This window comes from Carassius gibelio, chromosome A3 (assembly GCF_023724105.1).
Source record: "Carassius gibelio isolate Cgi1373 ecotype wild population from Czech Republic chromosome A3, carGib1.2-hapl.c, whole genome shotgun sequence".
NCBI lineage: Eukaryota > Metazoa > Chordata > Actinopteri > Cypriniformes > Cyprinidae > Carassius > Carassius gibelio.
The window spans coordinates 10,162,108-10,184,301 of NC_068373.1; the positions used below are offsets into that span (position 1 = coordinate 10,162,108).

The 22,194-nt window shown below is 36.8% G+C and overlaps 2 protein-coding genes across 2 annotated transcripts in view; one reads left to right on the forward strand and one right to left on the reverse strand.

Moving 5' to 3' along the window:
- The first annotated feature begins 172 nt into the window (after positions 1-172).
- On the forward strand, positions 173-9,116 carry LOC127946189 (brain-specific angiogenesis inhibitor 1-associated protein 2-like protein 2). Its single transcript, XM_052542560.1, has 14 exons — positions 173-645; positions 1,214-1,289; positions 2,570-2,656; positions 3,268-3,329; positions 3,443-3,514; positions 3,748-3,828; positions 4,309-4,440; positions 4,753-4,854; positions 5,226-5,286; positions 5,382-5,574; positions 6,395-6,460; positions 7,060-7,222; positions 7,554-7,594; positions 7,713-9,116. Exons 1-14 carry the CDS (start codon positions 592-594, stop codon positions 7,783-7,785), a joined length of 1,263 nt encoding a protein of 420 aa, XP_052398520.1. The 5' UTR covers positions 173-591; the 3' UTR covers positions 7,786-9,116.
- A 549-nt stretch (positions 9,117-9,665) lies between these two features.
- LOC127946192 (parvalbumin-7-like) overlaps positions 9,666-22,194 on the reverse strand; it is a 45,335-nt gene continuing 32,806 nt past the window's right edge. The window contains exons 2-5 of the mRNA XM_052542577.1: positions 12,027-12,095; positions 10,826-10,958; positions 10,587-10,696; positions 9,666-10,110 (exon numbers count right to left, since the gene is read on the reverse strand). Coding sequence (XP_052398537.1) covers positions 10,085-10,110; positions 10,587-10,696; positions 10,826-10,958; positions 12,027-12,095 — 338 coding nt within the window. The 3' untranslated portion in view covers positions 9,666-10,084. The remainder of the gene's footprint in view (positions 10,111-10,586; positions 10,697-10,825; positions 10,959-12,026; positions 12,096-22,194) is intronic.

Below are 22,194 nucleotides of genomic sequence, written 5' to 3' on the forward strand. Positions count from 1 at the left end.
TCTATCTATCTATCTATCTCTAGCCTATAAATATTAGTATCATGTTTTTATTATATTTCAAAATCATTATATATTATACATTTTATATTTTATTAAAATTAACGCTGTGCGATGATGCTTATTGTGGATAATGATGGGAATGAGCTGTTGAAGAATATAACTGCTTTCTAAGCACAGGCAAGTATAAAACACTTTTGGGGGTTACAGTGAAAAAGTGCCACATGCAAACATGTAAAGGTAATAAAGGTTTGTGATCACTGCACTGAGAAAAAAAAAAGCACAAAAAGGGGCTTTTCAACACCAGTCCTGTCTCCTATCACAGGTGGAGAGTGTTTATGGCAGGTGTGTCAGTCACATTTTTATTACTCTGCGCTGTTCAATAAATCACAGGCCATACGGGTGACAATCTCTCTCTCTCTCTCTGTCTCTCTCTCTCTCAAACACACACACACACACACACACACACTCACAAGCGGAACGAGACAGGAGAGGACACAGGAGACAGCAGGGGGTCATCTGTCATCTGTCATCTGTCAGTCTGGTTGTTTTTTTGTTTAGTCAGTGGATGTTGTTTATTTGTTTCAGATCAGGATGTCAGGACAAAACAGTGATCAACTGCACCGCTCCACTCTGGCCATTTATACGGTAAGCGTGAAGCCTCTCACTCCTGAGTGTGAATTATACACAATCACATGTGTATCAACTCAGCAGAACAAGATTCATATAAATACAAGGATCTGGATTTATATTAGTATAAAGATTTATAATGTGCAGAAAAATGTGCTTATATGTTTGTTTTTTTTAAATATAGAATTAATAATAATAATACATTAATAATAAATAATGAATCAATTGAAATTATTAATAATATCTGAAAAAGAATGAATCTATAAATACGTATATAATTTAAAATATTATAAATTATTGTCTGTTTTACATAGATTATGTCTAAAATAATATATAAATACATATAATTTAAAATATGATAAAGTTATTGTACATTGTATGTTTTTTTAGATAGATCATATATTTGTATATATATATAGGGAAATGGCTATATTTCAGAAGTGATTTTAGATTACATTTTGTTGTGACAAACAGCAATCAGCAACCAAGGTGACAGATGGTTGTGCAGTTGTGACAGCATGTGTTGACATCTGATCTGTTATCGGAGTTGGACTCTCATTCTCTCACTGTTTGTCAATCTTCTCAGAGCATAATGGAGCAGTTCAACCCCAGCCTGCAGAGACTGGTGGCACTGGGAAACAGCTACGTTCAGGCTTTCCAAGGCAAGTCAACACGAGAAAGAATGAATGCAGTAGATGATAAACTGTAAAAGACGGAAGGAGAAAGAAGGAAAACAGAGTGGTTGAACTTTGGCCTGCCGGTTGTCATTGATAAGTCAGCATTGCTGCAGCGTCATTGGCTGATTCAACATCATTGTTTAATGACTGTGTTTTATGATTCTTGAGTTTCACTCAGGGATGTCCCGTGAAAGACTTTAAACTTTTGCAAGATGACTATCAAAAAAAAAACATCACATTTGTTTGATAGCCATCTTTCAACAGATTAAAGAACCAATTAAATATAGTGGTTTGCTGACTGGACATTGAATATTTGACTTTATATAAAAAATAAAAATAAAATCTTTATTGACTAACTAAACATTTAAATTAAGCTCAAACGAAAAAAGGGACAAAAATTACCAAACAGGAAATAAAATAATATAATTAAAACAAGACAACAAATCTCCAGATTAAACAAAATGCACAATATAAATTATATATTGTCTGTCTAAAAAAATCTTAAAAGGTTAACTCAAAAACAAGATTTTGTCATCATTTAATTCCTCGTGTTATTCCAGCCCTGTATTACTTTTTTTCTTCTGCTGAACACAAAAGGAGAAACCTTCTTCACTGTCGCTCTCAAATCTCATTTAAAGTTGCAAATGTTGAAACATTTTCTGAAAAATACACTTTCATATTCAAATGTATTATGCAGCTTTGTATCACGTTTGTTGTCACTGAAGCCATCCATCACTGGTATTTGTATGTCTTGTACACCATCAAAAAAGTGGCAAATTGAAACGAATTTCAAAATATTTCATATTTTATCTCAGGTAAATGAATCTTGTTTTAAGGTGGTTCAGATATTATTAATGTTATTACAATGTAAGCTAATCAATATATTAGTATACCTAGCATTTATTTAATAGTATTACTTTTTATTTTAGTAAATGTAAATCTTTACATGTCTTAATGTTAATATTTCATATTTTGTTTAACTGTAAATTTGGTGTATACTTAGTGGATAATGATGGAAATGAGACTAGTTGTCTTCTTGGTGTCTATCCCAATGAAAATGATGAATTTAATACAACTATTTATATAATTGTAATGACAACATAAAATAAATGAATGAAATCGAAGTCACCTTTGATAAAATTGTTGGCCATATGTGTAAATGTAGTGAACTCTAATTTTAATGTATCTAATTGAATTAAAATGTTGAATATTTTATTTCAGGTAAATGAATCACGTTTTAAAGATGTGTCTTTGTGTGTCTCTAGCTCTTGCCGTCACCAGTGAGGCTTATTTCAGTGCTCTGTCTAAGATGGGTGAGCAGGCCATGCAGACTATGTCGTCGCCTTTGCTGGGTGAGCTTTCATTTCCTCTTATCATTTCATTTCCTTTCACACTTTTAAATTACAGCAGGACATGTTTCTGTCAAACTCAGAGATTTACGATACACAGTTCATTTACTTTTTGCTGATGAATATGTACTTTCCATCGCAGGGACAGAGCGGGAAAGAAAGAGAGTTTTGTGTGTTTATTGAGGGTGATAAATTGGGAGGGAGCCAGTGTCCTTCACACACTCATATTGTACTTTGCTCTTGTAAATTCACGTCATTCCTTCCCGGATCTCTCAAACACACAATTGTGTGTGTGTGTGTGTTTATAGCTGACATCTATCACCTTGCTGTGGCTTAATCGAAAAAAATTTCATTAAATTTCAATGGTGTTTATGTTGCTATGAATCATATTTTATGAGCACAGTGAAATGGTATGAGAGTGTGTGTGTGAGGGTGAGTTTTGTAGTTAATATCAGATAACTGCACCTCCTCTGTGATGTAAAATCATAATAATGACACAGCGTCATCTTGGGAGTGCAACCTATCAAGGAAAAAATGTGCACTTTAACACATGGACACTCAGCCAGAAGATACAATGGCTGTCATAAGGCTGTGTGTGTGTTTTTGTGTTGCAGGTGATGTTTTGATCCAGATCTCAGACAGTCAGAGGAGACTCACCAATGAACTGGAGGGAGTGGTGCGTTACCCATCCTCCTCTATTGACCCATCTTTCGAGATCTTCTGCTCCTATAATAATGTTGACATAATGCATGTTTGATCACGTTTAATGATTCTGTGTGATCGATTCAGTTCCGCTGGTTCCACTCCGAGGTCCTTCGAGAGATGGACAACAATGTCAGACTGGATAAAGAATACATATTGGTGAGTAGTTTGGTATACACTTCAGATGCAAACAAAAAAATAATATTGAAAGAACAGGAAACATGCACAAACACCCTTTGCTCTTAAAAATATAGCTATATTTAAGAGCATATTACCTAATAATAGATTCTTTATCCTTTAGCCAACTCATAACAAGGGACATATTCTGACTGAAATGAATCTGAATATTGAAACTATAATGGTTGATGTTGTCGGGTCACTTTCTCCTCCAGAGCAGCAGGAGGCGCTATGAGATGGAAGTGAGAAACCAGGCAACGGCACTGGAGAGACAGATGAGGCGGGGGGTCCCACAGGTGAGAGGAGTGTAGGACCCTTGCCTAATGGCACATTAGATGTGGAAATGTTCGTTGTGGCTGTAGACAGTCTCATTTGTCATGTTAAGATTCAGAAGGCAGATTGCAATTGGAAATGAACCACCACAATTCTGTTTGATGTTTAGAGACGAGAAAATCTGAAATCAGTCATTACTCTGCGTACTAAAGTTTGGGGACTGTCAGATGTTTTAATATTTTTGATTGAAGTCTCCTACGTTCACAGAGGCGACTCTTATTTAATCTACAATACAGTAAAAACTACTTTTGAACGGTTGTGTGTGCTTAAGGGCTTGGCGCTTGTTTACTTACTACTTACAGAAGTGTCTTCAACAAAACAACTGTTTTTATGAGAGTTGAAGCCAAATTGATGCTGTAGGGCATTATTATCATTTATGATGGTACAAAATATGAAAAAATAATGATAATGATGTTTACTGTAATAATGCTGTTTGTGTGTAGGATGGCAGCGAATATGTGCACTTTCTCAGAGAGTGTCAGAGAGAGGCGTTAAAGGAGGAAGAAAGAAGATATCGATTCCTGGCGGAGAAACACAGCGGATTCACCCAGTCTGTTGCATATCTCATGAACAAGGTTAATACCATTACTTTTTATTAATTTATACAATTAACTAGTTGCTTAATGAGTGTCAGAGAGCTTCGGGGTGTAACCAAAGTGATATGTATCTATTATTATGGAGAATTTGTGTCAAAATGTAGTGAAAGTGTTATTGTAAAAGCTGAAAGTGTTATTTCATTTTTTCTGACTAATTATTGGAATTAGGGGAAAAAATATGCTATATAAAATGATTTTCTAGAATATGATTTTTTTTCTGCCTATTAAAAATTGTTTGGAAGTGCTCAGTTTGATTAACTTGTGTTTAAAGGACTGTTATTCCTCCCACAGACAGGGGGCGGCCTGCAAAACAGAGCAGAGGGGTGGAAAGATCTGGTGAATCACACAAGAGAATCCAGTCCACGCACTCCATCACGACTGGAGGACAACACTGTGAGATTTAATTATTTTAAATTTAATATTTTAAAAATAATCATATGATGATATATTCAATGACACTTAGAGGCCCTAAATCAGAGGTACCAAAACTTTTGAATACAAATTGAAAAGTCAATTTTGCATTATTTCCAACTATATAGTTATATCCTTATATATAAATATATATATATAATTATAAATGAAGATAAGCATCAATGGCATGTTTTGTAATTTTTTTCCCTTCTTCTTGTGATATGGTAGTATGTCGGGCCAAATCAAAGTTCATCACGGCCAAATTTGGTCCAGAGGCCCTGGTTTGCTGTTCTCTTCTCTAAATGATGATGCTGTTCATAGACATGTATGTTGAAACTTATGTTTCCATGTAGTTTTCTCAGCTTGATGTTAACCGCTGGGCAGAGCAACCGCTGGGCACGGTTCCCTCTAGAGGTGTGGAGACCTAATATTGAGATTAGAAAAAAAACAAAAACATTATGCATTATTTTTTGTGTTTAATATGACAAACTTCCACCCTTTCATCTCAGGCCCCTCCCCTCAGCCCAGTCATTCCAACTCCGTCTCAGGATTGGCTGGAGGCAGAGTGATGCGAGCACTGGTGCCTCACCCTCCCTCTGCAAACTCCACCCTCCTGCCATTCTCCAGAGAGGAAACCATCACCCTTCTCATTAAAGAGCCGAGGAACGGCTGGCTGTTCGGCCGCTCTGATAGCACTGGACGGTGAGAGATGTTTCACACCATAAACCACACTATGTCTACTTTTATCCGGATACATATGAATACAGCGTTATCAAAATGTTCTGCCCACAATACATTAGCATTTTTCAAGCTTTTCCAAAAGTTTCTCATCAACACTGAAATGTCAGAAAAAGATGAAATCCTCTGTGCGTGTGTAAAACATAATAATAAAAGCTCACTGAGATGATACTGAGAGACCAGAAATAATAAAGTTCTCATGCTGTTCTTCTGGCATTATTATTTTATAAGCAAATTATTTCACCAAGGGATCACAATTGCCCTTATGTTTTCTCGCAGGACGGCGATTGTGTTATCTTATCGTATGTATAATATGAAGACTGAACAAAGTAACACTGATTTTTAGCATCGCTATGAAAGTAAATAACACTTAGCAGGCGCATACTGGTGGTAATATGTATCCTAGATATCTATCAGTACAATAAGCATTTCATGACTAAACATGCGTTATTTTTAATGTTATTTGTTATAGCCCACAAATGCAACACTTATGGGCTTTTTTTTTAATCCACATGGGAAATCATCATCTAAAGCTCAGTTTTTACAGGACAAAAACATGCTGTCTCATTGTGAATGGAAGGCCAAATCAGAAAAAATTTGTTTAGAAGGATTAGTTCAGAAGTATAGCCTTAGACTAGGCTTTTAACCATGAAGTCCTAGATTCAAACTCCAGTGTCCATTCATAAAATGAAGAGTTATCTTTAGTAATGCATTAAAATACACATACAACACTCAGATGGACCACCTGATTTTGTTTCCTGCTCATTCAATCTGCATTGTTCAGGCAAGGCTGGTTCCCAGCTGCTTATGTGGGCCCCATGGATGAACCACCTGGACCACCTGATTCAAGGTAAGCTGATACTGCACATTTCCCAAAACCTGCGTGTGGCGAGTGGGGCGGGGCCGAGAGGCGTGGGAACGAGGAGTGAGGCCAGGTGTAGTGATTTGAGATGAGCTACACCTGAGCCCCACCGCTAGTATCGAGTCCCACGTAGGAGATGGAAGGATATAAAACCGGAGTGACGACCGTGAAGGACGAGAGAGGACCAGGCCTGGGACATTATTTTATGTTTTGACTGTAACGATAAAAACTTCTTACTCATCAGGAAGAAGGAGGCGGGAACCGGCGCACAATCAAAATCATTTTAATTATTCAAAATAAACACAAAACAGCGCGTCAGCCCCTCACGGCGACTGACGCGCACAAATAAAAACCAAAACATAAAATAATGTCCCAGGCCTGGTCCTCTCTCGTCCTTCACGGTCGTCACTCCGGTTTTATATCCTTCCATCTCCTACGTGGGACTCGATACTAGCGGTGGGGCTCAGGTGTAGCTCATCTCAAATCACTACACCTGGCCTCACTCCTCGTTCCCACGCCTCTCGGCCCCGCCCCACTCGCCACACTGCGCATCAGTCTCATGACCTTTGACCTCTTTCTCTGTTCAGTGGCAGCTCTTTCAGACGCAGCAGCAGTATGAGTAACCTCCTCGACCAACCCGTGAACAGAAGCCAACAAACAGCTCCGCCTGTACCTCCGCCACCACCGCCAGCTACGTCATCCAGATCCAGCAGTTCCCGGCCGGTCACTCCCACCCATTCAGAAAACAGAGTAAGACCTGTTCAAATCAACAGAAGCAGCTTTACAGGAACAGTTCACCCAAAGATACAAGTTCTGTCATCATTTACTCACTCTCACTCGATGAGTTTCTTTCTTCTGCTGTATACAAAAGAAGAAGAATGTGGTTAACCAAACATTTGACAGTAGCCACTTACGTCTAAAGGTTTTTTTTTTTCTTTTCTCAATGCTCTGGAAGTCAGCTGTTTGGCTACCAACATTTTTAGAAAATATATTTTTTATGCTCAACGCAAGAAGCAAACTCATACAAAGCCAGAATCGACATGAGACGTGCTAAATAATTATTTTTATTTTATTTTTATAGATTCAAGATAACTACGATTCTCGACCACAGCTTTTTCCAAGGTTGGTAGAAACATGTTTCTTATCCATTAACCCCCAAAATGTGTTGCTTTTTTGTTTTTCTCAGGCACTAAGGCAGATATTTGTGTTTAACATGATCATTTTCTATCTCTTTTTACAGAGGCACAAATCCATTTGCCACTGTAAAGCTGAAACCCACCAAAACCAATGACAGATCAGCTCCACGCATATGAATAAGATTTCTTCACCAGCTAATAAGTGCTGCACATTTTACTGTACATTGTTCAGCTATTTTGAAAAACATTAATTTTCCAGTGTAATCAGTACAAAGCATCACATTTAAGACAATGCAACTTAAGAATGATCAACACTAGTCTTTAAAAGTCCATTAAAGCAGGTAGTTAAGATAATTTACCTTTACCTTCAGGCTGTTGGAGGGTCTGCGGCACCAAACAATAAATAACACTCTTTTATATATAATGACCTCATAAATATCTGGGCACATAAGTCACACTTTAAATGTATGAATTTCATGATGTGGCATATTCAAACAAACACTGTGGATTTAGTAGATGTGTGAAGTCAGTTCTATTATACACCGGTATAGTTCATCTTATTAACTATGAACATGTTGAACTGACAACTTATGAAACCTGGTGAAATATAACACATAATAAATAAAACATAATTGGTGAAATGTTTGTCTTGAAAGGTGTCAAATGTCCACTTTGGTTTGATATTTTGTCATATAATGGAATGACATTCTTAAATGTGGTTAGCAAATGTTCAAATATTTGTTAATTTTCTGTGTATTTTACAACATGACAACACATCCTGGCTTTTCTTGTCCTGTGTCCTCCAGTCCACTATAAAGAGCATCAGGTTTTGTATGCTGGAGTATTGATCAACCAGGAAAAGTAAATGCAGGTCAGCTCAAGTGCTTTTAAGTGCTGAGATAAGTGTCTTTTTTTTCATCTGAACATTTTTAAATAATTGTATGTGATTTGCATTTTGTAAGCAAAACACTTCTTAAAGCACACTACAAATACATTTTATAAATGTAATCTGTCAAATGTTCTGCCATTGGGGCTGGTTTAACTACAGTTCTGTGTGGTCTGACCTCTGGGACCCCTAGCATCGGGGATAAACGACTGTCGGTCTCTCTCCCACTCTATGCTTGAACTTTGTCTCTCGGTTTAGTTAATTTATCTGACATGTCCAATTATAAGCTGCCCTTAAATTGGCTGTTCTGTCTGCTTAAGTGCCTATAAAGTGAATGTTCATTTTAACCTTGACAGTAATTGGTGTGACCTTCTCCTGAGGTGTCGAGCCCATTAGTACAAACCAATTTGTAGGGATGTTTCGTATTTCATCAGTAAGGTTATTTTTTTCTTGTTTAATTGATGCTGAATAATCAAAACAGAAACATGTGATGTGACTATATCACAGAAGTAATTTGCGTCTCTAAACCAGTGATTACAAGAAAAGATAAAGTCTCTCCTGTAAATATCTTGAACAAATTCTTTACATCTTTATCTGTTTAGCAAATAAAATGTAAAGTTGATTCTGTGTTTCTGAAGTGGTCATTTTTTGATAGATCTGTTGTTAAGGAGTAACTAACTAAAAGTAACAATGCCACTAACCACTATGTTGTGTGTCAGATGTCAGGATTGTGCAGCATTCAGAATTTAAATTGAGAATGACTTAAATTCTTATTACATTCCTGAATTAGAATTGAGACTGAAATTTGAATGAGGAAGTAAAATGAAAAATGAATGAACTGAAATATAAAGAAATTAATATAACTGTCATGATAGATAGATAGATAGATAGATAGATAGATAGATAGATAGATAGATAGATAAATAGATAGATAGATAGATTTCACCGAATTACAATATATTAAATTCCTCTTAATCCTACCATTCAAATTCCAATTCAAATTACGGTGGGGTGTGGCCAATTCCATTTAAATACACCCATGAATACCAATGAATTAAAAGAGAAAATTATGTAATTCAAAATTTTGCAACCCTGTCAGGACATACTGTACTTCCACCTAATTCAAAAAAAAGAGAGAGAACACAAACAGATTGATTACACACTGGAACTCTTGAGGCATTGTCTCTTTATTTAGTTTTCTTTCACAACTTGACCTATTTCTTCTTTTGGTGTGTTTTACAACGGCTTGTTACCGGAGAGATGGAGAGTTTGGGGTGGGGGGTGAAGATAAAGACAGACAAAGAATAGTGGACGATGGAGAATACATTGTTTTCTTTTCTAATATATCTACATATTGCCGGCATGAGGTAAAGGTCTCTTGATCCACACACTTGCAGAAACACTCACTTTTGTATAAAAATAAAAATAAATAGCATGAAGGTCAGTTTGTGTGTCGGGAGGTGTTCAGGATGGGGCGTGCAAGCGTGTGAGGGTGTGTAAGTGAGTGTGTGTGTCTGTGCTTCAGGGGCGTTACGCTGAGGTCAAGGTCAAGGGGTCATGAGGTATGAACAGGCCAAGAATTTGAGCCACTTATTCGCGAACCAAAGCAGCAAACTCTGAAACAGAAAGAGAAAGAGACAAAAAAAGTGCATAATATGGGTTAGTAGAAGCATCATATTCATAAGGGCTCCAGACTGCAACTAAAATTGTGTAAAGTGCAATAAAAAAAAATAATAAATGAAAAAATAAATAAATGCTACAGTAACTTAAAAAAGTAATCAGTTTTGAAAACTTTGTGTGCATCCATATACAGTTTTGTGATATATCAGAATAAGAGTCATGGTGTCTGATTCAAATGATGAATAATGAAAAAGTTATTTTCAATGAGTCATTCTGAAAGATTCATAGTAGTACTTTTTTATATTTTAAAAAGAAAGTGTTTTCATATCTTATCACTTATCAAAGTCAGGGCTCCCACTGGTGCCCCCTCAACAAAAAAATAAATAAAATAAATGACAATAAATAAATAAAATAAATAAATAAAACAGATGCATGACACCCATGGTGTTATGGTATATTACTTTCATTATACCTTCTGCTCCAATCTTTCCATCTCCATCTTTGTCCGCAGCCTGCAGGAATGCTTTGGTCTCTTTATCAGTCAGTTCTCTCCCATCTGGAGCAAAATGCTTCAAAACACACCTGCACAGAGGAAACAAAGTGAGTCTTTCAAATGTATTGTGTTCCCGCCTTTAACTTTGAGAGTTTCAATGACTAATTTTACTGGTAACAAGCTTGTTTTTTTGTACTGTAGAAATGGTGTAATCTTACTTAAGTTCCTCTTCCTCGATAAAGCCGCTGTTATCTGCATCCAGGATGTGGAATGCCTTCTTCACATCATCAGCTGACTTCACCTTCAGTCCGACCATCTCAAAAAACCTCTTGTGGTCGAATGAGTCAACAGCTACAAAGCCACAAAAAGAGAGAGAATGAATGACGTTTTGTCCAGAAACTAGGAAATGTTTACATGGAAAAGGGAATTGTGTCATCATTTCCTCACACTCATATAATTCCAAACCTGTATGCCTTTCTTTTGTTAAACAAAAAAGGTGAATTTTCTCTTGATATAATGAAAGTAAATAGAGTTTGGGACTGTCAAGCTTCAAACAGAACAAAAACAAGCACCATAAATGTATCATAACCTATTATTATACTATATTAATACTATACTATTTCCCATACACTATTTTATGTGTTTTGAAGTCATATCATAGTAAACAGACTGAATGAACAGACTTATGGTTTGGATGTCTTAAAACCTGCCCTCTGCGTTGGCTCTCAAATCAAATATGTTGCATTAGCCAAGTATGACGGGAAGATTTCAGTCAAATTGCATGAGTCATGTGAACTACTTTTGTGGTGCTTCTTTGTAATTTTTTAGTTTAATAGCCACAGTCTCCATAACCATAAATTATAATAAAAAGAACCAGGATATTAAATACTATTTTGGCTTCCAACAATTGTAAAAACAAGATTAAAAAGATAAAACTATTATTGTGCTGCTTTCCAATTTGCAATGATGCTCTGGCTTGTCATTTACATTATAAATCCAGCTAAAGTGGTGCACTTTAGCCCTTCCCTAAATGTTTAGTAGTTTTTAGCAGGTTTTATATATATATATATATATATATATATATATATATATATATATATATATATATATATATATATATACACATTTCTTTTTAATTCATGTTTATGTACACACACACACACACACACACACACACACACATATATATATATATATATATATATATATATATATATATATATATATATGAATTAATATATGAATATATGTGAAAAAATGCTCTCTGTGTAAACACTCTATAAAAAAGGTGGTTTTACAAAAATTGACACTTATATTTACATCAGTTCTAAAGATGATTCTTTCTGCATACTATTTGTTTTTCAGTTTTTCAAACCATATTTTAGAGTAAGAGTATTCAGGATGGCAGGTCACAATCACCTTTAAATACATCCAGGGCTTTCTTAATGTCATCAGGGTTGAGGATGCTGTTCATCGCCATTTCTACAGCTGCAAAAAGAGACACAAACAGAGAAAGAGAAAGAAAATCAGCATTGATATACTGTATTGTCAAAAAGCAAATGGAATGTGAAACTATGCAGCTGACCAGCACACGAACACAAAGAGAAGGAACTGATAAAAGGCCTTCAAGAAGTCATATATTATGAACTAGTGTTGAGAGGTAAGGGAACGCCAAACACCTGACGTGTATGTGTGTATGTGATTCTTTTACTCCGGTCTAACTCTAGATCAGAGGGGAAAACATACTGAAGGCTTCTATATCTGCCTTCACATCCTGCCAAACAGAAGTCTCCAGTGTCCACAATCCTTCAGTGATTCCAAAGGATGAAGTTAGCATCCGACTGCCAGAGATATTACAACTATCAGGCGCATTCTGATTTTAAACTGTCATCCAGAAACTCTCAGAGAGCCCAAAGTCAGAGATCAGGATAAAAAATAACTTAAGCCGGAAATATGTATTTAATCAGCACATATACACTGAACACATCCTCAGCAAATGACTCACATGTTTAGAGTTTGATAGTAAACTAATAGACTTTACTTCTCAGTTTTTAAAATGTCTTAAAGGGACACTTCATTCAAAAATGAACATTCTGTCATCTCATAAAGTCATATTTGGTACAAATATTAAATATTAATATTCAATTATAAATATAAATATCAAATTTGTTAAGATTATTTTTAAAGGTGTTTCTGTCATGGTTGAAGATTGACTACCCTTGCTCACCGTATACTTTCTTTGTACAGTATGGAAAAGAAGAAAAAAACATTGTGGACCTCCTGCTAGTGCTTTTTTATTAACACTGATATACTATTACAGTTTTATTGAATTACATTTGATATTTTTCTTCCCTTTAATTACAGTTGAAGTTGTAATAATTTGGTTTGGGTTTTGTCATTAAAAAAAAAAAAAAAAGATTATATAATATTTATGATGTTTTATTTATTTAGTATTAGTTATTTTAATACTTAAACTAAACAATGCCATTGCATTAAGAATAAAATAATCTTAAGTTTATATATTTATTCAATTGTACATATTTAATTTGATTTATATATTTAGTGTGTTTAAATTTAGTTTTATTTCAACTAAAAAAAAAATGTTTTTTAATAGTTTTACTAACGTTTTAATCAGAGATGGGACCAAGTCACACATGTGCAAGTCTCAAGTAAGTCTCAAGTCTTAACCTTCAAGTCTCAAGTAAGTCCCAAGTATTTTTTTCTTGGGCAAGTCAAGTCAAGTCAAGTCACAAGCTATGTCAAGTCAAGTCCAAGTCAAGTCACCTTAATATTGTTATTTTACCTGCAGAATCTGATCTTAATAAAGTTAAAAAACAAGATATAAGTAACTGTCAGTAAATTAAAATAATTTGGATTTGCATTGTAAATACTCATGTTCAGTAAAATACATCATGGAATCAAACAAAATTGTAACTTCCTAAAATTATTTATTTTTCACTTCTGCCAACAGTGTTTGAAATGTTTTACATTTTCAACATTGAGTCCATAAAACTAAACATCCAACAGACTCCTCTCTGAACACCTCTCTCTCTCTCTCTCTCTCTCTCTCAAACACAGTTTACATACAACATTAAACTGTTACATTTCTCCTCTCTCTCTCTCTCTCTCTCTCTCTCTCTCTCTCTCTCTCTCTCTCACACTCTCTCTCTCAGAGTATAGAATATAAATATGACATATTTTCAGTTGTTTCATACTTTTTTGTTATGTACAGTACAGACCAAAAGTTTGTACACACCTTCTCATTCAAAGAGTTTTCTTTATTTTCATGACTATGAAAATTGTAGATTCACACTGAAGGCATCAAAACTATGAATTAACACATGTGGAATTATATACATAACAAAGTGTGAAACAACCGAAAATATGTAATATTCTTGGTTCTTCAAAGTAGCCACTTTTTGTTTTGATTACTGCTTTGCACACTCTTGGCATTCTCTTGATGAGCTTCAAGAGGTAGTCACCTGAAATGGTCTTCCAACAGTCTTGAAGGAGTTCCCTGAAAGATGCTTAGCACTTGTTGGATCTTTTGCCTTCTGTCTGCGGTTCAGCTCACCCCTAAACCATCTGGATTGGGTTCAGGTCCGGTGACTGTGGAGGCCAGGTCATCTGGAGCAGCACCCCATCACTCTCCTTCCTGGTCAAATAGCCCTTGATGCCTTCAGTGTGACTCTACAATTTTCATAGTCATGAAAATAAAGAAAACTCTTTGAATGAGAAGGTGTGTCCAAACTTTTGGTCTGTACTGTACATAACAAAAAAGTATGAAACAACTGAAAATACGTCATATTTATATTCTGTACTGTGTATATATATATATATATATATATATATATATATATATATATATATATATATATATATATATATATATATATATATATATATATATATATATATATATATATATATATATATATATGTATGTAATATGCACTTGTCATGATTGGGTAATCGCGGCAGCTACATTTGTTTTTCTGATTGATTGTTTTGCTCTATGAGAAAGACAAGGTAACAAAATATTCGGGGCTTATGCCCCCTTAGCCCAACCCTAGCGCCGCCCCTGGAATGCGTTTTTTTTACGGCCTGCTAGCGGATCATTAGGGGCCGTTCACATCACGTCTTCAGTGTGCGCAAGTTCGTTATTTCCAATGTAGGCGCGCGGTATGCGCGCTCATAATGGAAGCAACGCGCTCAACATCTAAACTTTTCAGAATGCCGCAAGCGCACCGCAGGTCATGTGACAATAACTAACCAATCAGCTTCATCCTTTCTCGTATCAACGTTGAAAGCTCAGCTAAGATGAAGGAACAGCTGTTCATAGCTGTATATGGATTGCCATTTTGAAATGAATTTAGTAGCACAGCTACTGCGAGCGATTTTTAGTGCTGCAAATCCATTTATCCTTTGCTGAAATTTCCGCGTTTTCATTGAGAGAGAGTGTGTCATGGATGCTTAGCAACGACAGACGCCCCAGGAGCACTTCTGCCCGAGCGCTTTGGAAAGAAGTAGAAAGCGGCGCGACTAGCGTTTTCCACGCGTTTTTAGGCGCGAACTATTGAAGACAAAAGCGATGACCCTCTGTACCTCTCAGGCTGACATGTTGATGTGATGTGATATCTGATTTAAGTGGGCGTGGTGTGTGTAAGGTAGAGAGGGCATGACTGATGATAGTGTCCTGATCCAGTCACGACGCTATTCTCAGCCTGCGCTCCAGCTGAGTAATCAACTTTATTTAAAAAAATAATTTATATATTTTATATTCAAAATGAAAACATGATGTGATTAACACTCAAGTCATTCAAGTCATCGTGTCTCAAGTCAAGTCAAGTCCCGAGTCTTTAACTTCCAAGTCCGAGTCAAGTCTCAAGTCCTAAAAATAGCGACTCGAGTCGACTCGAGTCCAAGTCACCAAGTCACAAGTCCCCATGTCTGGTTTTAATTTTAGATGGGGTTTACTTATACTTTTAATTAACAATGATAACCTTATTTTGTGATCTACAGAAAAAAAGAAAGCCATAAGTGGTTTGGAGAGACATGAGGCTGAGTAAATGATAACAGAACTATCCCTTTAAAACAGATGAGAATTTCCACATAAGTCAAGGTCAGATTAGTGTAATCATTCTTCTTAAAAAAACTTTTCCTAAATGGTTTTTAGCAGTCTTCTTGGCTTTCTACTGGTTTACCTGAACTGATCTGCCCACAGTTAAAAACTCATCATTGTCCTTTTCCCCATACCCTGCAGTATGGGTATGTGCAGGTGCACAGAGAAAGTACAGATTGTATTTTTTCCTTTCAGCTGGCTCCTCGTTTCATTGATCTGGATCAGGTGGAGGTCAGGCAAAAACAAGCCACAGCTCTGCTGACTGGAAAGTAGCACAGCTGCTGACTTTCCTCAATGACGTTTGGTAAATGCGAATGTGAAGGTTTAATGTGGACGCCAGCTGAACTGGGGAAGGCAAACAAGCAGCACAACTGTTTTCAGCATTGTAATAATAAGAAATGTTTCTTGAGCATCAAATCAGCATATCAGAATGATTTCTGGAGGATCATGTGACACTGAAGACTGCCTTGCATTCAGCTTTGCATCACAGGAAGAAATTACATTAAAAAAAACATTTAAAAATAAACAGTTATTTCACAATACTACTGTTTTAAAAAACAGTAAAGAAGTCTAGCGCCTCCACATTGTGCTCTGATTATACAACACTGGTGGGCTTTGTGTGGTGTGAACCTACTCTAGCTCTGCTCGGACCAGTTCAGAACCTGAGATCCAGATGAACAGGAAGATTACATGTGTCATTTAGATGACACTTTTATACAAAGCTACTTACCCTCCACATATTACCGGGACAGTCTCTCTGATGCAACCAGGGATATAAAATAACTTGTCCCCTACAATGCTGATACTTTATTGATCACTTTCTCAGGGTTTCTTTTTTCTAACCTTTCAGTTATCCTACTAGATATTTAGAAAATAGACTTCACTTGCCCTCAACTCTCCTTCACTGACACAAGACAGCATGTCTACTGAAATGAAATCTAATAATAAGATGCACTGTTCTGAGAATACTAAAAGAAGAACCGAAAGACACAAGCACATTCAGAATTGGTTCTTTTTCCACAGGAAGTTGAATTGGAATTAGAAAAACGGACCAAAAATTACAAGATCTACAAGACACAGTAACTTATTGTAGAGCGGCAACCTTCCGCTCTCTGTCGTGAAGCCAACGAGGAAGTAACTAAAACTGTAATTCATCAACTGGCCGCTGGAGGCTGGCTGCAAAAGGGAGTCAATTCCATAGACTCCCAATGTTAAAATACCCAACTTTACAGCAGGAAAAAAACATGTTTGTCTATATTGCTAATAATGCCCTTCATGAGAACTGTGAGGGGGGTCAATTTTTTTTATAACTCATCTGTTTAAATTATATTAAAGTCCAACTGAAATAGAAATAGACCATATTTACTTTGTTTGCCTAAATTTATCGTTTTGTGGTGAACAGTTCATCCATGCAAGTCAATCCACACACACACACACACACACACACAAAATTATTTAATAAAAATCTGAAAATGCCCCTCCCCTCTGCATTGGAGGACCTTCCCTGATGACGTAGGTTTGATGGTTTGGGTGTCTGCTTCGCATCCGTAACCATGCCTCTCCAACTGACAGTAGGAGGCTGCCTGCGTGTTTGCGAGCATAGACAGGGTGTGGAAGGAGAGATGGTGAGGAGGTGTATTTTTGGTTGTTGCACTCACTAAACACTTTTCCCATTCCCTAAAATTCCCTCGTTACGGTCAAGATGGGTCGAATTTTTACATTTGGACGAAGGAGAGATAACAGAGAGGTCAAAGATGTGCTTGATGTGCTTCAAAAATTGGACAGAACACGAAATGGGGTTTGTGAGATATCTGTCATTAACTACTTTTCTAGATCCAATCAGATGCTAGTCGGAAAATAAAGCCACGCCCACTATTTTTCCTCATTTAGTATTCCGTTTCTCTAGGAAATGTCACAACACTGGAGAAAAGTCGTTTGCAACTTCCGGTTCACTCGGACTTTAAGCCTTAAAGGGATAGTTCACCCAAAAATCTAAATTATGTCATTAATGACTCACCCTCATGTTGTTCCAAACCTGTGAGACCTCCGTTTATCTTCGGAAAACAGTTTAAGATATTTTAGATTTAGTCCCTCCATTGAAACTGTGTGTATGGTATACTGTCCATGTCCAGAAAGGTAATAAAACATCATCAAAGTAGTCCATGTGACATCAGAGGGTCAGAATTTTTTGAAGCATTGAAAATACATTTTGGTCTAAAAATAGCAAAAACTACGGCTTTATTCAGCATTGTCTTCTCTTCCGTGTCTGTTGTGAGAGAGAGTTCAAAACAAAGCAGTTTGTGATATCCGGTTCGCGAACGAATCATTCTTTTTGAACCAGTTCACCAAATTGAACTGAATCATTTTAAACGGTTCGCATCTCTAATACGCATTAATCCACAAATGACTTAAGCTGTTAACTTTTTTAATGTGGCTGACACTCCCTCTGAGTTCAAACAAACCAATATCCCGGAGTAATTCATTTACTCAAACAGTACACTGACTGAACTGCTGTGAAGAGAGAACTGAAGATGAACACTGAGCCGAGCCAGATAACGAACAAAACATTGACTCATTCTCGAGTCAAGAACCGTTTCTGTCAGATGCGTCTGATTCGAGAACCGAGGAGCTGATGATACTGCGCATGTGTGATTCAGCGTGAAGCAGACCGACACACAGAGCATCTGAACTGAACTGATTCTTTTGGTGATTGATTCTGAACTGATTCTGTGCTAGTCTTATGAGCGCGGGTAAACCGAAGGCTTGAATCAAGGACAATCATCGCAAATGACGCCATTACGTCGAGTGCAAAAGAAACGGTAAACGATTTTCTTCAACCGGTTTATTGAATCGAACTGTCCGAAAGATCTACTGGTGATCCAAAAATCGATGCAACCGGTTCTTGACTCGAGAATGAGTCAGTCTTTTGTTTGTTATCTGGCTCGGCTCTGTGTTCATCTTCAGTTCTCTCTTCACAGCAGTTCAGTCAGTGTACTGTTTGAGTAAATGAATTACTCAGGGATATTGGTTTGTTTGAACTCAGAGGGACCAAAATGTATTTTCAATGCTTCAAAAAATTCTAACTGTGACCCTCTGATGTCACATGGACTACTTTGATGATGTTTTTCTTACCTTTCTGGACATGGACAGTATACCATACACACAGTTTCAATGGAGGGGCTGAGAGCTCTCGGACTAAATTTAAAATATCTTAAACTGTGTTCCGAAGATAAACAGGTCTCACTGGTTTGGAACAACATGAGGGTATATTATTAATGACATAATTTAGATTTTTGGATGAACTATCCCTTTAAAGTTCGGCTTAATTAAGGGCGTGGTCACTTGAGTGACAGGTGGATTGCCGCTGCTGTCACAGCTGTCGTGCTATGTGGGCGTGGCTTCAGCAACCAGCTCCCGCCTTTTTGCCCACGTTCGATTTTCCGGGAGAGTAGCGAGGTGACGCGCTGCCAAGATGGCGACGGCTTGCTATGCAGTTTTTGAGCTTCAAATACCAGGGGGCAAGGAACTCGACCGGAAGTTGAAGTCGGGTGGAGGCTGCCATCTTTTAGCAGAACTTCACTTGCGTTAGCATTCCCATTGACTCCCATTCATTTTGGCGTCACTTTGACAGCGAATAACTTTACATCTGAGGCGTTTAAAGACTCCGTTTGTCCATTATTTATTTCTAAAGATACACGACAATGTATAAAGGGCTCCATTAACTTCTATGTTACATTATGGCCCGTATAAACAGTTTTTGTAAAAAATAGGCTAACGATTGCGTCATAACCACTAGTCTCTCTGTCGCATTACCGTACAGACAGGAGGATAAGCTCGCAGGCAATTAACTTAATATGGCGTACTGGCGTTACATTTTAAAATACTATACAAAATAATTAATCAGAATACTTACTCCTGCTCACTCACGACAAAGAACTCCCCGCTCAAGCTCACCGTCTCTGCAAGATTAACGATGGCAGTTTGCACGCACAGCCATTTAGAAGATTTACATCTGTCAGACAGGTTGCTGACTCGTCAAGCTTCGTTTGAGTCTGCGCGTCAGAAACGGAAGTGCTAAAAAACGCTAAAAATGGGCTTCACTTGTCTCAATTGAGTTCCAATGGGGTCGCTGTGTCCATTTCTTTTACTGTCTATGTCAAATACGCTCTTCATGACACTCAGGGTGACGTCACGGACACCACGTCCATGTTTTTATACAGTCTATGGACACACACATAAGCGAATACCGCGAAGCAGTAACGTTAATGTTTCTCATTCTCTTTTGCAAGAACAGACTGACTCTGACTCCATTTCCATTAAACCCAGAAGATAAGATTACTTTACTGAGCAGAATGTTAAACCTGTCCCTTTCTCCTACAGAAAATGATTTCCTCACTCTTATAACCCCGACAGAGACTGTCTGTGAGAACGGCCATTAGGCAGTTTAAAGAACAGTATTCAGTATTCAGAAACAAATATATGAATAGTCAGACGCTTTCAAATTAAAGTACGATAAATATGTAAATTAAGAAAGATTTCCCTCTGAAGTGTGATCATTTTTTACTAACCTTAGGGAGCAAACGAGACAGAAGCGTTGTTTTTTTAGTCAATAAGTTCACTGTGTTGTCTGAAGATGCGCTGCAGTCGTCATGGCAACTCTCAAACTCCCAACTGTCATTCTGAACTTTTTTTTTTTTTAATGCAGCTTTATTCCCTTCAGAAAGCGCTAAAATAAAAATGCGCTAACTTATATAAATATTTTCAGATCGCTCATCTGCGAACTGACATTGTTGACAGCTGTTAATGTGCAATCACTGTTTTAGATCAACTAACTGTAATATTGTATAAGATTTCCAGAAAGCGGTTTCAGAAATGTAAAAATTATGTTTCATTCCTCGCATCACTGGACAGCGCTAAACTCGCCAGAACAAAAGCTTGCTGATTATAGGTTTGAAAAAGATGATTTTGTAAAATAAAATAAAAAATGAATTTTATACTGGAATTGTATTTTTAATTATACTATAAAATAACTATTTTTATTGTATACTCTGTTTTTAAATATAATAGCTAGTATTATCACTGATTATTTTGTTTATTATTATCAATATTAATCATTATTTTGCTTTTATAATTATATTTAATGAATCACTGAATCCAATGAATCATATGTGCAGTTTGAGTACAAAACCAAATCTCTCATGAGAAACAGACCGAAAAACTTATATACACCCCTTTAAAGTAATACAAAACATATATAATACATGTACATTTAAATACACACTTAAATAATAAATTATATACATCATAGACAAATAATATATTCTTGTGACCATAATTCAGTGTGGGGTATCATTTTTGCTGACAGACTTAATGCTGTATGTGAATATGGACCTTAGACAAGGAGTCACCATTTATAATGCTTACTTGAGGTTACTTAGGCGACTTGAAAAATATCCCAGTTCCTTATTTTTGTCCTTACAGGGCTTTGACACATCTGTATTAAACAATAAAATACTGTCCTTCTCCAGGCCTGGATTACTGTGCCTTTACACCTAATTAAACCATGCTGTTTATATTGTTAATCTCTCTTCTCTCTACAAAACTTGCTCTCTTATATCTGATTTTCTTTTCTAATTTTCACACCCCTCTCGATGTCATTGGCCTTCTTTGATATCTCTCTTCACTCTCCCATCAGTCTCTTGATAAGCATCTCTCTTTAATGATCCCATTCTCTCTGTTTCCATCCTCATCCATTCTTCTTCACCCTCTTCTTAACAAATGAAGTCACTCATTTGACAAAAAAAGCACCTTGGAGAGTAATGTTTTGCCCTATAAGGGTCTAAAAGCTTTAATTAAAAACTATGTGATACTGCATTTGCTATATCTCAGAGGGATGGTGCTACACAGGCACGTGCAGGGGGGGGGGGTGTTGGGTGCCTGAGCACCTGCCCCTTTGCTCTTTGGTGCCCAAAGTGCCCTTTTGTCAAAGCAAAATTTCCTCTAATTTTTTTTTGCCATAACGTTTCCTTTTGTGAATGCCTGCTCATGCCCAATCTAAATATTAGTACAATTTTGAATAATAATTTAGCCGTCAATAAGATGACCAACATGACCTTTGACCTGACGACGACGACCTCCTCATCAGACAGGGACGATTCGTCACGCTGCACGCGCATTTTTTAATTGTCAGAGGATATTATTTTCAACACCGCGGAAGCTGGTAAGTGGTGTTTCATTCTCAGCGAAGTGATTTTGATATTTATTTACTTATTATTATTTTACAAGAACGACGTGACGATGTGAGAACACGTGTAGCCTGTAGTGCAGAGTAACATTAGCGTGCTGTTTGAGGGAGAAACGTTTCACAGGCATCGAGGGCAGAGGCGTCATGCCCATTCAAAGATTTCTGAGCCAAGTTGATTTTAAATGCAGCTTCCAAACGACCAAAAAAAACCCCAAAAAAAC